Here is a 17,308-nt window from a genome sequence, read left to right as displayed (position 1 = left end):
CGGTCTGAGCCCCTATTTTTGTTCCCTATTTACAGAGCCAGGACTGACTACGAACACCAGAAATGTTTATGTGCAAACACCGAATGGACAGCTAGAGGTCCATGAGGAGCAGTTCACTGAATCTGATAAAAAAAGTGTATGTGATTAGAATTGCAGACCACACCTTTAATACACTGTCTTGTTGCCTGATTGTAAATTCAGGTGGCTGTATTGTAAATAAATGCAGTGTTTATAGGCTACTACTGTGTGCCTTTAAATATTACTACAGGACTCAGCTAACACAATGCATTTGCAATCCTGCTGCTAACACTATGGGACCTGTCCAAAGACCACAGGGCTATGATATTTTTTTTTTTCATCTTGCAAATGCAAAAAATGTACGTTATCAGAAACACAGGTACGTTGTGGGGTATTATCTCCTCCTGGTGGACAGTCAGCTATTTTCGATCTTTGTTGAGCGTGTGTTGTGTTTTTGAGGTTACTATGGCAACTTCGATATTTGTAAACATGGAGACGTCCTTTGCTAGCTGAAAGACGGATGTTATGGGTCATAATTAGCTAATGTTAGATAATTCCGTCTTTCTTGTAAAATAGGAAGGCACTAAGTGCCCGTGGATAACAGACCATGGCTCATGCTCAAGCAGAAAGTGTTATAAGACGTATTATTCGAGAAATTGCGCAGGAATGTGCAAGTATAGGACAGGCAGTGTCTGAAACCTTGGTTGCTTTTATGGTAAGTGATATCATTATTATGTTTTATAAAGTTAAATACAAAAATTGGAATATTTAATTTTTCAGACGATAAGTGGCTTTCCCCTTTTCGAAGGTCAAGGCCACTGTTTTAGATCCACTGAATAATTTCAATGTTGATCGTAATCTAACCAAGCAAGATGTTCAAAGACTTATTGAGGTAAGCTAATATAGCTGAACATCCGCTGTGCAGTTTAATTTACGGTTACAATAAAACCTCAATTGATAATGGCTTGTAACGTATCCCCTGTAGCTATGCGTAGTCAAGCTCATGGACCAGGGAAGTTCTTCTCTTGACACCATCAAAATGCAAGTCTACTTTGACATGAATTACACATCTCGCCGTAAGTATGTAGCCTGACCACATGCAGTTTACAGTAGCCTAAAGTGTGTGTGTGCGCCCGCGTATCTTATGTATTTTTGGTCTATAAATTGTCGTGATGGCTTCAGGTGAGTTCCTGGAGGAGCACCACAGAGTCCTTCTGTCACGACTCGCCTCTGTTGGCCGCGAGATCACTGACAATCGGTTAAGGACTCGGGACGACCTGGAAGACCTTTACCGGAGAATAGTTAGCTATGTTCTTCTGCGCTCTGGCCTAGGCTCACCAACTGACATCAACACAGTGCGGGAGGCTACGGGTGAGCTTGTACAGAATCTTTATGCATGGTGTTTTGGCCAGTTATTTCCACAAACTTCAGCAGGCAGGTAGTCAGATTATGCAACTGCCAACAACATGAATTGAACAACATATTAATTTGTACCTGTTGCAGCTGCATTGCAGAGTGTCTTCCCACAGTCGGAGCTGGCGACCTTCATGTCCCTCACTAAGGCAGACAAGGAGCAGCAACTAAGCGAGCTCACCATGATAGTTACAGGCATCCGCCTCTTCAACAAGGACTGTAGGAAAGGAGGCGAGGGCATTGAGGACAGTAAGACCTATGAAATGTCGCATTCTAATAAGTAAAATAGATGTTGAACTCTTCAGTCCACATTGTTTCTCCTGTTGACTGTCCTTTGGAGTCATTCCTTCATCCTTGTATTTTGGAGATCTTGAATCAGTATGTTTATTTAAATAGGAATAGCTGTTTCTGCATTTTCCCCTCAGAAAAGACTAACATAAAAAGGATTTTTGTTATTTACCCAGTACACTTATGTATTTACCAAATCTATTCACTCATTTTTATGAGTGCAGTGCCTTCCATTTTAAACGAAGCCATACCTGCCACCATCAACGACATTGAGAGGGAGCTAAAGGAATCCCAGCGCTTGGCCTGGCAGTACACAGCCCTGCTGGAGAAGTTCGCTGACCCTAAGGATGGGCCAGTGCAGTCCCCCATCAAAACAGATCTGCTGCAACAGGCCCTGTACAATGTGCGGCAACATGAGGCTTTCCTCAAAGTCATCCTGGTAAGTAAAGCCAGAGTGTCATGTTCATAAATATGGGTCTAAGCCAGTTCTGATGACGTGTTTGCTTTCTCACTGTCAGTTGATTTTAAGAGTTTGTCACAAACGCTCAGAAATGTTTTCTTCTATATTCACTAGTTTGCCCTCTGTGTGTCCAGTTTACTTATTACTTGTTACTTAAAAGGCTGATTTAAGTGATTTTAACATTTCCATTAACATTAACATCTCCATGTATATAGTCATATAGTTTATATAATTTGTACACTTAAAGTTCATTTCTGTAAAATTTTTGGGAGGGATAGGTATCATGCGTATGATGTGTTCCCATCAGGCTGATGCCATATTGTGTGCCAAACAAGTGGAGGCCCTGCAGTCTGACCTCGTGGCCCGGCTCATGCTCCTGGAAGCCACAGTGCACGCAAAGACTGCTGTGCCCACTGCACAGGTTTTTGTGAGTGTCTCCACTGAGGGTTGTGTTACATCTTTTACACCTCATCACCAACCAGTGGAGCTCATAACAGTCCTCTCCAGAAACTCAACTAGTTAGTTTGCATGAAACCAATACACCTTTTATCCAGCCTAATGACATGGTTTCAGCTAATGCATGTCCATTTTTACACCTCTTAGACTTAATTAAAAAAATTGTTAATTTACATTTCTTGAACATAGCAAGTAGCAAGGCTGTCATATGGCTCAGTGGTTTATTTTTCTGATTCAGGGTCAGATGGTCTTTGTCCATATCTATGACTCTTGCACAATGATATAAGACATCCAATTGACCTTGGATCAGCACCCGTGATGCGACATTAAAGCTTTGCAGCTGTGTTACAGCAGCAGTGCCTGCTCACCTTCATCTGCCTCTGCCAGCCTCATTTCACAGGCCTGTCGAAGCTCTGGGCCGGATTTCAGGACGAGATGGTCCTGCTCAGCATCCTCAACAACATGGTAGTCAGCCTGAGGCCCTTCCTGACCGCCCAGTCCCACCTGTTGCTGGAGGGTCAACTGGAGGCCATTCTGGACGGTGCGGACATCAAGAGCGACGATGACAGACTGAAGGAGAGTGCAGGTGGGCAGTGTTCAGTACAGTACAGTAGAGCTTCTGGACATCACAGTTATTTGAGAACTGCAGGATTTTGATACTGGGGGGTTTTGAGCAGCTCTCTGCCTGTAGGTCCCATTATCATGTTGCATTAACTGCGACTTGACAAAAAGCTGGCCGAATTTGAACTCGAGTGCAGGCTTTTTGAACCCTAGAGATTTACTAGAGAAACGTTGGACCATGTGAAAACAGAACAAGCACTGATTATCTCTGTTACATCCGAAGTGCATTCATTTTGGCTTCCCCTTTTCTCTATTTGTTCTTAACAATTTCTGTATTGTTCTCTTCACTTCCCATAGAAGAAAGGATCAACCCGTCCGAGTACAAATCACAGGACTGGTTCCAACACGAGACCACAGCCAACTTTGACCAACTACCCTTGCAGTACAAAGGAATCTGTGGTTACACACTCGTGAAGAAAGATGGACTGCTAGTTCCAGGTATAATGTAAAAGACACCGTGTCCACCCAGGCTATGTTCCACTTAAAATTCCATTTCTAAGAGTCTTTTTCCTCCTACCTTTAGGGAATCCCCAGATTGGGGTGTTAAAACACAAGGAGAAATACTATGCCTTCTCCTCCAAGGAGGCAGCGTGTAGCTTTGCACTCAAACCAGATGAGTACATTGAGGCCATCACAGAAAAAGCCAAAAAGTGTCCAGAGCTAATCCATCTCCTGGAGCTGCATCAGCAGTTTGCATGTGTCACCCCATATTCACAGGTGGGACTCAATGTCTTTCTTTTCTATTAATTACCCTGTGCGCTGAAAAAGATTTAAAAAATGATGTAGAATTTAAAGCAAACACATCATGCACATACGTTGACCTGTAGTTTTTACAAACTGCAGTGCAAAACAGTGCAATGCAACAAATCTGGTCACTGTTCAGTGCGGCAGGTCAAACTAGTACATTTTATGCCGCACTTATCCTATAACGTGCATCAGTGTTTAAAAGATGTTAGCCTAGCCCTAAAACAATCTGGTACCTCACCATGACAGCTCTTGTGGAGGTTTTATAAAAATAAAAATAACAAATTTTAAAGATCATGAGTGCTTGATTGTCCATTCTATCCCTGCAGATGCAGTCAGGCGAGAGACTACTGGTGAAACCCATTTCGAAATGTGACAGCAGCACTCAGACTGACACCCACTTGGTGGAGACAAACATCGTCAAGTCCTACGAGTGGAATGAGTGGAGGCTCCGATGGAAAGCCATGCAGCTGGTCAGTAGATCTGTCAGTGTACATCCCGAGAGACTCACATTTGTTGTCAAATCTGGTTGCTTAAATCAGCTGTTGTGGGTTGAAGAAATATATTGGGCAAATGTCAACAAAAGAATCACATTAGAAATCTATACATTTAAAAAATCCATTTCTATTTTAGAAATCAATATTGAATGTGGAGATTCTACACTACAAATTCACAATAAATACATATTTTTTCTCATTTGTGTAAATTACATGAAATGTGTTGTTGTTGTTTCAGGCTAACCTACGCAGCAAAGTGACTCACTCAGTGCAGACCAACCTGAGCCACATGAGGAGGAACAATGTGACTCAGACATACCAGCCCAAAGATGCTGGCTGCCAGACCAAAAAAGATGGCGAAACCAATGTCCCTAAACAAAAGGTCTATCTGGCAGGGCTACGAGGTGGAAAGCCAGGACCTACAATCATGACCAAAACAGATTTGACCAGATCAGTTGATGAGTAGCTATGTTCTAAATAGGTGTTTTATCGTTCTCAGTTTTACTTATGCAAGAAACAGGATTAATAAATATAATCGTTCAAAATGGAAAGTCATACCATTTTCTACTGGTGACAGTTACTGCTTCTATGAAAATGTTTGACAATATAGGGGCAATGGACTTTAATTTGAAAATCATGTTCTGACCATGTAAATATGTTTTGCATTTACATTTACATTTACATTTACATTTACATTTACATTTAGTCATTTAGCAGACGCTTTTGTCCAAAGCGACGTACAAGGGAGAGAACAGTCAAGCTAAGAGCAATAAAAAGTATGGTGTAACAATAAATACTACTTTACATGAGAATTAGAAAAACCACGACCTAGAAAAAAGGAAAAAGAAGTGCAGGAATGTAACTGCTGAGTTAAGTGCTAGTCAGGTGCCAGTTAGGAGGGGAGGTGCTCTCTGAAGAGTTGGGTCTTCAAAAGCTTCTTGAAGGTAGAGAGGGACGCCCCTGCTCTGGTAGTACTAGGCAGTTCGTTCCACCAACGAGGAACTACAAATGAAAATAGTCTGGATTGCCGTGCTTGCACCGACGGCAGTGCCAAACGACGCTCACTAGACGAGCGCAGCGTCCTGGGTGTAACATTTGCCCTTACAAGAGCATTTAGGTAGGTGGGAGCAGAACCAGTAAGCACTCTGTAGGCAAGCATAAGTGACTTGAACTTTATGAATCACAGAAGGTTGTTAGGGGCTTAATCTGCAGTTTACTAATACTCATCTTTGACTTTATAAGTGACAGATTCGTAATACCTAACTGTATGGTATCTGAGTTCATTCTAAGACAGTTAATGAAAAGGAACATGCTTTATTCTCAAAGAACAAATATCACAGTTTTGGTTTATAAAGCATGTATGGAACTGAATCAGAGATGCATGTTCACATCTTGGTCTTATCAGCTCCCCTGGTGCCTCTGTACACTTGTGGTGGTTAATGTGTATAAGAGTCTTAAGTTTAGACATTCTCCCTGACAATGATGTGGCATCTGCTGGCTCTGACCTGTTGAGGGATGGTGTTGCACCCAAGCACTGTGGTGTCCCATCAGCCTGCATAAGCCTCTGAGCATCATGTAAACAGATAATGAAAGCCAATTCTAGGTTTGAGGACCAGCTCTGACACATTCTTTGCCCCAGAGAAGTAAACACTGTATGAAATGTAGCCTGTTAGGGCTACTGCACGTGAACATACATACTTGCTCTTGCATGCATTATACATAAAGTAACCACCATATGATATCTGGACAAGTATTCTGTAAATCAATGCAAATAGAAATTTGCCAAATCATTTGCGGTAAGGATTTTTAGAGTAGTATAATCTATGGATGTACAGCAAGACTGCAAATTGTACTGTTCTCATACATCAACTCGGTTTGCACAATCACCAGCTTTTATTTGGGCCAACCGTGCAGTTGGTGGTTGCAAAGGAAAGGCTGATTGGCCATTAGCTTCCTAGTGTCAAGAACTCCATATTGCCTCCATTTTGTATCAACAGCTACAGGTTGAACTCGTGGCCCAGTTCTTGAAGTTATGCGCTCATATGCCCTTACAAACACACACACACAAGAAGTTAAATGCCATTTTTTTTATTACAACACCAGTTCATGTACGAACGTAACATTTTAGTAATCCTCCTCCTCATCCTCGCAATCCTCTGCAGAATCTGCCCCAACTTCCTCATAGTCCTTCTCCAAAGCAGCCATGTCTTCTCTGGCCTCACTGAACTCCCCTTCCTCCATGCCCTCACCCACATACCAGTGCACAAAGGCCCTCTTGGCATACATCAGGTCAAACTTATGGTCCAGACGAGCCCAGGCCTCAGCGATAGCAGTAGTGTTGCTCAGCATACACACGGCCCTCTGCACCTTGGCCAAGTCACCACCTGGCACCACTGTTGGAGCCTGGTAGTTGATGCCCACCTTGAAGCCGGTGGGGCACCAGTCTACAAACTGGATGGAACGGCGGCTCTTGATGGCAGCAATGGCGACATTGACATCTTTGGGCACCACATCCCCACGGTAGAGCAAGCAGCAGGCCATGTACTTCCCACGCCTTGGGTCACACTTCACCATCTGATTGGCTGGCTCAAAACAAGCATTTGTGATCTCAGACACAGACAGCTGCTCATGGTAAGCCTTCTCTGCAGAGATTATTGGAGCGTAGGTGACCAGGGGGAAGTGGATGCGGGGGTAGGGCACAAGGTTGGTCTGGAACTCCGTGAGATCCACATTCAGAGCACCATCAAAGCGCAGAGATGCAGTGATGGACGAGACGATCTGGGCAACGAGGCGATTCAGATTGCTGTAGGAGGGACGCTCAACGTCCAAGTTGCGCTTGCAAATGTCAAAAATGGCTTCGTTGTCCACCATGAAGGAACAGTCGGAGTGCTCTAGAGTGGTGTGGGTGGTCAGGATGGAGTTGTAGGGCTCCACTACAGCAGTGGACACCTGAGGAGCAGGGTAGACAGAGAACTCCAGCTTGGACTTCTTGCCGAAGTCTACAGACAGACGTTCCATCAACAGGGAGGCGAAGCCAGAGCCAGTTCCACCTCCAAAGCTGCGGAAGATGAGGAACCCCTGAAGACCCGTGCACTGGTCTGCCTGAGAGACAAAAACAAAGACACATTCAGTTACCACATCATTCTCCATAACCTAATTTGCAATAGCAGCAAGAGGAGCCATCTTGCAAACAAAGAGCAAAGAGTGTGGCTGCAGGTTTTCTGAGGAGACAAATTCTACCAAATTTGTTACAGAATCAAAACACAAAAACATACCACCATCTAAGGTGAAGATGTTGAAGGTGAATTTTCCACCCTTGAGAAAGTGAGCAAGCAACTTTTAGTGCCAACACCTACCATTTTACGAATTCGGTCCATGACAGGATCCACAATTTCCTTTCCGATAGTGTAGTGGCCACGAGCGTAGTTGTTGGCTGCATCCTCTTTACCACTAACCAGCTGCTCCGGGTGGTACAGCTGACGGTAGGGCCCATTACGGATCTCATCTGTCATGAGACATCAAGTCAGTATTTTACAAAGGCAATTCTTCATTTACAGTAATCCAAAACAAAAGGCCCAAAAGACCAGATGATCATTTGAAATAAACTGTTGACCCACCTATAACTGATGGTTCCAAGTCTATGAAAATTGACCTAGGAACATACTTCCCAGCACCAGTATCACTAAAAAACGTGCCAAAGGAGGAGTCCGTTAGAGATCGGCTGTCTCCAGCAACTGTTCCATCTGGCTGAATGCCATGTTCCAAGCAATACAATTCCCAGCAAGCATTGCCAATCTGCACACCAGCTTGGCCAACATGGATAGAAATGCACTCCCTCTGTAAGATTATAAGAGTACAATAAGTATATATATATATATATATATATATATATATATATATATATATATATATATATATATATAAACTTTATTACAGGCTCAAGGCCCATATGGTTAAAAAATACATAAACAATACATTACATAGAAAAATACAAGGAAAGAAGGGCTAAAAAAGGCACTCATGCCAGTGTTCCCAGATCTTAGATGTGTACTTGACAGCTGCGGCCAGGGTCTCATCAGATCAATTATAAAATGTGTAGAGCAGTCCAGCCGACTCATAAACTCAAGTAAGGTTCCTCAGCAAGGCCATGAAGGTGGTTAGACCCATATTACAGAACAGCTCACTGGTTCTAGTACTCCTGGGTTTCTTCAGGAGTATCCTAAGACAGTCATTATAGGCTACTTTCAACTTACGCAAGCTCTCCTTGTAATTCACCCAGAGTGGAGCTGTATAGAGGGGTGCAGTAGGCTCTAAACAAATTAATCTTAACTGTACAGTGGTGGAATTTTCTAACCAACATGTTAGCTTGGACATAGAGCAATCCCCTGTCTGCACGTCAGCATCATCCTCCAACGTGTCTGTAATAATGTGCCCTAAGTATTTGGTACTATTGGACACACCCAGAGTTTTAAAATTCTCCATCTTTAAGAGGAGACCAATACCTGACCCATTATCCAGGGCAGGGCCAAGTTTAAGTACTTAGCTTAAGAGTAAAATAGAGGCACTCACCATACTTGCAATGAAAGAAAAGAAATATCAGCCCAAACTGAAAGCTCTGCCAACACCAAATGCACCTTCAAAAAAATGAAGAAAGATTTGAATTACTTTTGATGAGACCCACAGAAAACCTTCAGCGTCCTAAACTACTAGAGACTCTCTCAAAACGTACCAGTTCGGTGATCAAGCAATGAACAACCAACACTGGGTCTGTCTGATATAGTAATGGTTGGGAAGAGGTGTGGCTTCTAATTGGCACCTCTTGTCCAATGTGGAATTAGCTAATTAACTCACCTGTTCAAAATTCTCATTCACCTGGTTATGCAATACGGTGCATACTGGATGTAAGTGTTTAAGCATATTTTTTGCAATATGTCAGTTCTGACTTCAACAAGATTAACCCCTGAAACAGAAAGCAGTGTCTCTTATATGATAAATGTTTTGTTTACATCTAGGGAACTGCTTAGTATCCTGTTACAATGCAATACAGCACACAGAAACGTGTTTTTTATCTCTGCATCTCGCTTTCCCCATGGCATTTCGTGTAATGTAACATAACATGATATTATTATGCCAAAGCGTCCACCTGATAGTAAGTGGCAGGGTTTCTGTCCAACTATTTTAAGTGCATTGACGAAAACTTCGCTAAAGCAAATGCGCGTCTGTGCCCGTTTCCATCGCGAATTAAAAACAGAACATGACTAATGCTCAAGCAGAAAGTGTTATAAGACATATTATTCGAGAAATTGCGCAGGAATGTGCAAGCAAAGGACCGGCAGTGGCTGAAACCTTATTTGCTTTTAAGGTAAGTGATAACATTATTATGTTTTATAAAGTTAAATAAAAAAATTGTTATATTTAATTTTTCAGACGATAAGTGGCTTTCCCCTTTTCGAAGGTCAAGGCCACTGTTTTAGATCCACTGAATCATTTCAATGTTGATCGTACTCTAACCAAGCAAGATGTTCAAAGACTTATTGAGGTAAGATAATATAGCTGAACATCAGCTGTGCAGTTTACAATACTTTACAATTACAATCAAACTTCAATTGATAATGGCTTGTAACGTCTCCCCTGTAGCTATGCGTAGACAAGCTCATGGTCCAGGGAAGTCCTGCTCTCGACACCATCAAAATGCAAGTCTACTTTGACATGAATCATCTCGCCGTAAGTATGTAGCCTGACCACTGAGTTTACAGTAGCCTAAAGCAGGGGTTCTCAAACTATATGGGGCCACGGACCCCTCATAGGGCAGAACATTTTCCAAGGACCCCTTCATAATGGCATCCCAAATTAAACCATATAGGCTTATAGCCAGGGCCGGCTCTAGCCCTTTGGTTGCCCTAGGCGAGATTGAGTTTTGCGCCCCCCCCCCCCCCCCCCCCCCCCCCCACACACACAATACTTAACATCACTGAAGAGAAATATATTAACTTAACCGCTTTACTTTGCATAGCAGTTTTTTCACCCACTTATAATTCTACTATTCTACATTGCAGTTCAACAATAAATGGTGCATGGACAAAAAACACCGGAATAGTTTCAGAACATTTTCTTTTTTATTATTTAAAATAATGTATTACACACTCAAAGTTAGGACTAAATCAACTCCATAAACTGTGCAAAACCATAAACTGTGCAAAACACTCTTAAGCACCTGTAAGCAAATTATGACCCTCTATACCCTAACTATACCCTCTACAAACAAAAGAGCTTTTATGGATACTGTACGTACCACTACAAAATATCTCAAATACCTCACTAATTCTTCCAGTCATTTAGGCCACTACTGATGAGGTGGTCATTTTTCTGTGAAAATAGCTTGCAGCAGAAGCAATACAGAGTATTGTTTTTCCTTGAACATACAAGCCAGCTTCTCTTGATTTTCTCCCCATTTACTAATTTCCTGTAGAAGTGGTTGTGGTGGCAGCTTCTCCCATCATCTCTTTTTTGGAAATGTAAAGTCTGGACTGGTCTGGTATGGTCCTCTGCAAACTAACTAACTATCCTTACCGGATCACAGAGGGCTGGCCAGTCAGCAGGATCTATAGGTTCTCCCTGGATATCAGGAATTGCGGAGGGTGAGGTGTCTGCAGGCGGCAGTGTAGTTTCACTGGTGCCCTGAGTGCTTGATGTGGTCCTGAATGTCCCTTCACCTTCACCTGTATTCAAGCATATTGTATAGCCAGACACGCAGTGTTTAATATAATAAGTGAAATGATCATGAATGTGGTTGAACTTCTTTAAGAAAACAAGCTATTGTATTTAATACATGCTAACATGTTTCTATTGTACTTTAAAGTATGGATGTGGCTTGAATAAATACTATTAAATAGACTCACCTGATGCAGGCGGTGTGTTCCTGGCCTGTGTGTTACTGGCCCCTTGAGAACTACTGGATGTCCCTTCTCCTGCAGCTGTATTTAAACACAGAATTCATCCATGCTGTTCATTACACAATTGCATTTGGTCATTTCTATCATCCTACCACATAGTTGCATTAATACATTTTATCTGACCATGTAACTTGTAGTAGATACATTACAATTACTGCCACCACTGCTACAAGGCTAAATAATACTAGGCTACTGATTACAATTAGTAGTATTAATGTGATGTGATTATGAAAGTAATAATTGCTAATAATAATAATAACAATAACAAAAACAGCAACAATATTACTAGTTGTGTAGGCTACTTACAGAGGCGAATCAGGCGTCCTTTCTCCAGCAGGTGCCGGCCTCTGCAAAAATTGCCTGAGTGCATCTGGCCAATTTAAAACAAAAATAAAAAATGAGAACAAAACAAAACAAAAAACATATATATTTTAGTATATTCCTGGGAAGGAACTGTACCGAAGGGTGAACACCACTATCCCCAAAATGGTTACTGTGTGTATGCACCTGCTAGTTGTGAATTCACTAAACAGAACTTATGCCATTTATAATGAATGTAGACAGCAACTGTAGTTTTCATAACTAGCATACGTTATCCAGATACTGGTCTTTTGACATTTACATCCATGTAGGTTATCAGTGAAGTTACGTTTGCTAGTAATAGCCTACGTAGCAAATTAGCAAAGTAACAGTCGCTAGCTAGCTATAGCTAGCCTAAGTGACAGCAATGAAACGTCCAATATTAGGTGATGCACAATACTACATTTATTTCGTTTGACACCTTAATGGCTGAGATGAGAAGACTTACCTCTATACTTGGCTTTCTTTTCCTCTTCTTCCTTTCTTCGTTTTCGTCCCTGTGCTCCAGATGGTTTAGACCGCTTCATTTTTGCGAATGCCACGTAGCTAACACGCTCACCCCACCCTGGCTGTGTGCAGGAGCCCTTACGTAACTAACGTAATCTAACGTAACTTAACGCAACCGCCCCCCCCCCCCCAATTAGGAAATTATCGACAATAACCATCAATTCAATTTAAAAATCGGGTTGACAAGTAAACGTGTGGCTGAAGGGGCGCCCTAGGATGATCATGATTAATAAACATGTTTTAATTTGCTTGTTATTCTCACTATGATTAATGGGAAGTAGGTCTAAGGGCGACCCTAGAGGGCGCCCCCAACCCATTTGTCGCCCTAGGCAGTCGCCTAGTTCGCCTATAGCAATCGCCGGCCCTGCCCACAGGAGTTGGTGCCCTACGCACAGCGCGTAGTGTGCGTTATGGGAGCGGCGGCACTGCTTATAGCCATTTGTAATGTTATATGCTTTTGGACTCTCTAAAATCTCTAAAATCATATAGTACTAATATCACAAGAGTTTTAGATAGTCATTTTATTACATTTGGCATAACTTGACAGTATGTAGGATAGATTTTGAAATGATCTTTTTGTAAAATGTGCTGTGAAGCAAAATAGTGTTTACCTCACATAAAAACATATTGAAGGAATAACATTTCATTTTTTATTTTAGGATTTTTTTTTTTTTTAATATATAGGCCAGGCCTATAGGAAATGTGTTCTTAAACCGCCAAAGTGTCCGTAGCTGTGCACTGATTCTTAAATTAAACGCGCGTTCTCGTGCACCTGAATTTTCATACAGAAACGCCCCGCCAGCTCCTTATAAGGGCATGCAGCTAAAGTGACGTCTGCACAATCCACAGACTCAACAGGCAACGCGAAACATCAACACAGTGCGGGTGGCTACGGGTGAGCTCGTACAGAATCTTTATGCATGTTGTTTTGGCCAGTTATTTCCACAAACTTCAGCAGGCAGGCAGATTAGGCCAATTATTAATTTACATTTCTTGAACATAGCAAGTAGCAAGGCTGTCATATGGCTCAGTGGTTTCTTTTTCTGATTCAGGGTCAGATGGTCTTTGTCAGGGGCGTCGTTAGGCCTATTTTAGGGGGGCTGAAGCCCCCCTAAAATGTTCTTCAGCCCCCCCAAATCATTTGGCATTATTGGCTTAAAACAAATTTTAATAAAAAAAATTAAACTATTGTTTCTCACACGGACAAGTTAATTATAACTCTAACATGCTACTTATATGCGTGCGTTCTGGTTTGTATGTTTACTCCCCCTTCAAATTATACTCCAATAGCCTTTCATCATACTTTACGATATAAACCCCGGGCACTAGTACCGTCTCTCGTCAACGACAGCCAGTATTATAGACAAGGAGTTCAAAGTAAATTATGCACGGAGTGAAATTGTAAGTACAAGAAGTTATAGAATGTGGCTATCTGTAGTTGTTAACGAGTGTTACCTGCTTTAGGTTTACTTGATATGAGGCAAATGAAAGCGAATAATTGTAGTGGGCTATGTTAAAACTAAGCTAGCTTGCTACTTTGTTAGAAACTGTCACCAGTTAGCAAGAGTGTGAACGAGCGAATTCGAAATACAAGAAATAACTATCTCTCTATTCTTTGCATTGATATATCTCTCTAGTATTTCAAAACAATATTATCAGTCCCTATAGAATGTTGTTATTTATAATCAGTTAATGCTAGTGAAAACTAAATGTCATAGTGTCCCTCATAACGCTATTGTACCGGTATATCATCCAATTCATTGACCAGATGGATATAAGAACATTCTTTAGGAGAGGTGGTAGCTCCGCCCAGTCAGATGAGAGAGAGAAGCAGGAGATTGACAGGGCTGAAGGAGCCGGTGTGATGGAGGTTAGTGGTCTACAGGTCTAGAAGGAAATGAGTGGAGTTTTTTAAATTTTCTTCTACTGTGGTAGAAATGTATAGGCATTTGTTGTCAGGCCTAGGCTACTCCAAGGGTTAGCCTAAACTAGATTATTACATGATATTTTTATGCCAAGTCATAAAATTGGCTTCTGGATTTCGATCAGTTAATGTTTCAATGTTTGAACTTATCTTAAAGGGTCATGCAGAAGGAGAGGCTGAGGCAGAGAGTCAGAGAGAGGAAGAGACAGACCAAGCAGCTGCAGCAACTAATGATTTAGGTGAAAAAGACACAGGGCCCAGACAGGTTAAGCTGAAGAGCTACCCACAGGACAGTTTTGGTGCTCAGAACAGGTCATTTCACCACAGCTGGTATATTTGTGTTGTCAAATTTCACTATGACCCTGTCATTCTGTCTCTTGTGTTATACTGAATGCAAGCAAAACTACAGAGCAAAATCACACTCTTTCTGATTAAACCAATCTATGAACTGTCTGAAACAATGGATATCCGCGGCCCCAAATGGGCCTTAAAAAAAAAAATTGCAGCGCGCAAACATGCCACTCCCCTTGGGGCTAAGCCCCCCCTTTCTTTGAATCCTAGAAACGCCCCTGGTCTTTGTCCATATCTATGACTCTTGCACAATGATATAAGACATCCAAATGACCTCGGATCAGCACCCGTTATGCGACATTAAAGCTTTGCAGCTGTGTTACAGCAGCAGTGCCTACTCACCTTCATCTGCCTCTGCCAGCCTCATTTCACAGGCCTGTCGAAGCTCTGGGCCGGCTTTCAGGACGAGATGGTCCTGCTCAGCATCCTCAACAACATGGTAGTCAGCCTGAGGCCCTTCCTGACCGCCCAGTCCCACCTGTTGCTGGAGGGTCAACTGGAGGCCATGCTGGACGGTGCGGACATCAAGAGCGACGATGACAGACTTGAGGAGAGTGCAGGTGGGCAGTGTTCAGTACAGTACAGTAGAGCTTCTAGACATCACAATTATTTGCGAACTGCAGGATTTTGATACTGGGGGGTTTGAGCAGCTCTCTACCGGTAGGTCCCATTATCATGTTGCATTAACTGCGACTTAACAAAAAGCTGGCAGAATTTGAACTCGAGTGCAGGCTTTTTGAACCCTAGAGATTTACTAGAGAAACGTTGGACCATGTGAAAACAGAACAAGCACTGATTATCTCTGTTACATCCGAATTGCATTAATTTTGGCTTCCCCTTTTCTCTATTTGTTCTTAACAATCTCTGTATTGTTCTCTTTACTTCCCATAGAAGAAAGGATCAACCCATCCGAGTACAAATCACAGGACTGGTTCCAACACGAGACCACAGCCAACTTTGACCAACTACAACTTACACACTCGTGACGAAAGATGGACTGCTAGTTCCAGGTATAATGTAAAAGACACCGTGTCCACCCAGGTTACGTTCCACTTAAAATTCCGTTTCTAAGAGTCTTTTTCCTCCTACCTTTAGGGAATCCCCAGATTGGGGTGTTAAAACACAAGGAGAAATACTATGCCTTCTCCTCCAAGGAGGCAGCGTGTAGCTTTGCACTCAAACCAGATGAGTACATTGAGGCCATCACAGAAAAAGCAAAAAAGTGTCCAGAGCTAATCCATCTCCTGGAGCTGCATCAGCAGTTTGCATGTGTCACCCCATATTCACAGGTGGGACTCAATGCCTTTCTTTTCTATTAATTACCCTGTGCGCTGAAAAAGATTAAAAAAATGGTGTAGAATTTAAAGCAAACACATCATGCACATACATTGACCTGTAGTTTTTACAAACTGCAGTGCAAAACAGTGCAATGCAACAAATCTGGTCACTGTTCAGTGCGGCAGGTCAAACTAGTACATTTTATGCTGCACTTATCCTTTAACGTGCATCAGTGTTTAAAAGATGTCAGCCTAGCCCTAAAACAATCTGGTACCTCACCATGACAGCTCTTGTGAAGGTTTTATAAAAATAAAAAAAACACAACAACAAATTTTAAAGATCACGAGTGCTTGATTGTCCATTCTATCCCTGCAGATGCAGCCAGGCGATTTAAATTACATGAAATGTGTTGTTGTTGTTTCAGGCTAACCTACGCAGCAAAGTGACTCACTCAGTGCAGACCAACCTGAGCCACATGAGGAGGAACAATTTGACTCAGACATACCAGACAAAAGATGCTGGCTGCCAGACCAAAAAAGATGGCGAAACCAATGTCCCTAAACATAAGGTCTGGCAGATCTGGCAGGGCTACGAGGTGGAAAGCCAGGACCTACAATCATGACCAAAACAGATTTGACCAGATCAGTTGATGAGTAGCTATGTTCTAAATAGGTGTTTTATCGTTCTCAGTTTTACTTATGCAAGAAACAGGATTAATAAATATAATCGTTCAAAATGGAAAGTCATACCATTTTCTACTGGTGACAGTTACTGCTTCTATGAAAATGTTTGACAATATAGGGGCAATGGACTTTAATTTGAAAATCATGTTCTGACAATGTAAATATGTTCTGAATCACAGGAGGTTGTTAGGGGCTTAATCTGCAATTTGCTAATAGTCATCTTTGACTTTATAAGTGACATAGATTCGTAATACCTAACTGTATGGTCTCTGAGTTCATTCTAAGACAGCGAATGAAAAGGAACATGCTTTATTCTCATCAAAGAACAAATATCACAGTTTTTTTTGTTTAGGTTTATAAAGCATGTATGGAACTGAATCAGAGATGCATGTTCACATCTTGGTCTTATCCAGCTCCCCTGGTCCCCCTGTACACTTGTGGTGGTTAATGTGTATAAGAGTCTTAAGTTTAGACATTCTCCCTGACAATGATGTGGCATCAGCTGGCTCTGACCTGTTGAGGGATGGTGTTGCACCCAAGCACTGTGGTGTCCCATCAGCCTGCATAAGCCTCTGAGCATCATGTAAACAGATAATGAAAGCCAATTCTAGGTTTGTCCAATACCAGCTCTGACACATTCTTTGCCCCAGAGAAGTAAACAAACTGTATGAAATGTAGCCTGTTAGGTAGGGTGACCAGATTTCCCGGACCTAAAACCGGGACACTTTGCCCGTGACCGTAATGCTCGTGCACGC

At 42.1% G+C, this 17,308-nt stretch overlaps 2 protein-coding genes and 1 pseudogene across 3 annotated transcripts; 2 read left to right on the top strand and 1 right to left on the bottom strand.

Annotated features, from left to right (window-relative positions):
* The first annotated feature begins 4 nt into the window (after positions 1-4).
* Positions 5-5,048, top strand: cfap206 (cilia and flagella associated protein 206). 2 transcript variants are annotated; one of them, XM_031581948.2, is made up of 12 exons: positions 5-733; positions 827-910; positions 1,004-1,094; positions 1,201-1,389; positions 1,522-1,680; positions 1,944-2,158; positions 2,487-2,606; positions 3,023-3,221; positions 3,554-3,694; positions 3,780-3,973; positions 4,330-4,473; positions 4,736-5,048. In XM_031581948.2, exons 1-12 carry the CDS (start codon positions 626-628, stop codon positions 4,961-4,963), a joined length of 1,872 nt encoding a protein of 623 aa, XP_031437808.1. In that variant the 5' UTR covers positions 5-625; the 3' UTR covers positions 4,964-5,048. The 2 variants fall into 2 exon arrangements, with proteins under 2 accessions (XP_031437808.1, XP_031437809.1); XM_031581949.2 differs by lacking the exon at positions 4,330-4,473.
* Positions 5,049-6,569: 1,521 nt separating this feature from the next.
* LOC105901577 (tubulin alpha-4A chain-like) lies at positions 6,570-9,243 on the bottom strand. Its single transcript, XM_031581951.1, has 5 exons — positions 9,227-9,243; positions 9,067-9,131; positions 8,115-8,334; positions 7,854-8,002; positions 6,570-7,599 (listed from the first exon to the last, which is right to left on the bottom strand). The coding sequence occupies exons 2-5, from the start codon at positions 9,067-9,069 to the stop codon at positions 6,622-6,624; spliced, it is 1,350 nt and encodes a 449-aa protein (XP_031437811.1). The 5' UTR covers positions 9,070-9,131; positions 9,227-9,243; the 3' UTR covers positions 6,570-6,621.
* Positions 9,244-9,674: 431 nt separating this feature from the next.
* On the top strand, positions 9,675-16,612 carry LOC116223695 (annotated as a pseudogene).
* Positions 16,613-17,308: the final 696 nt, after the last annotated feature.

This window comes from Clupea harengus, chromosome 15 (genome assembly GCF_900700415.2).
Source record: "Clupea harengus chromosome 15, Ch_v2.0.2, whole genome shotgun sequence".
Taxonomy (NCBI): Eukaryota; Metazoa; Chordata; class Actinopteri; order Clupeiformes; family Clupeidae; genus Clupea; species Clupea harengus.
The sequence above is the reverse complement of the archived record's forward strand: the minus strand, read 5'-3'. Positions and strand labels throughout refer to the sequence as shown.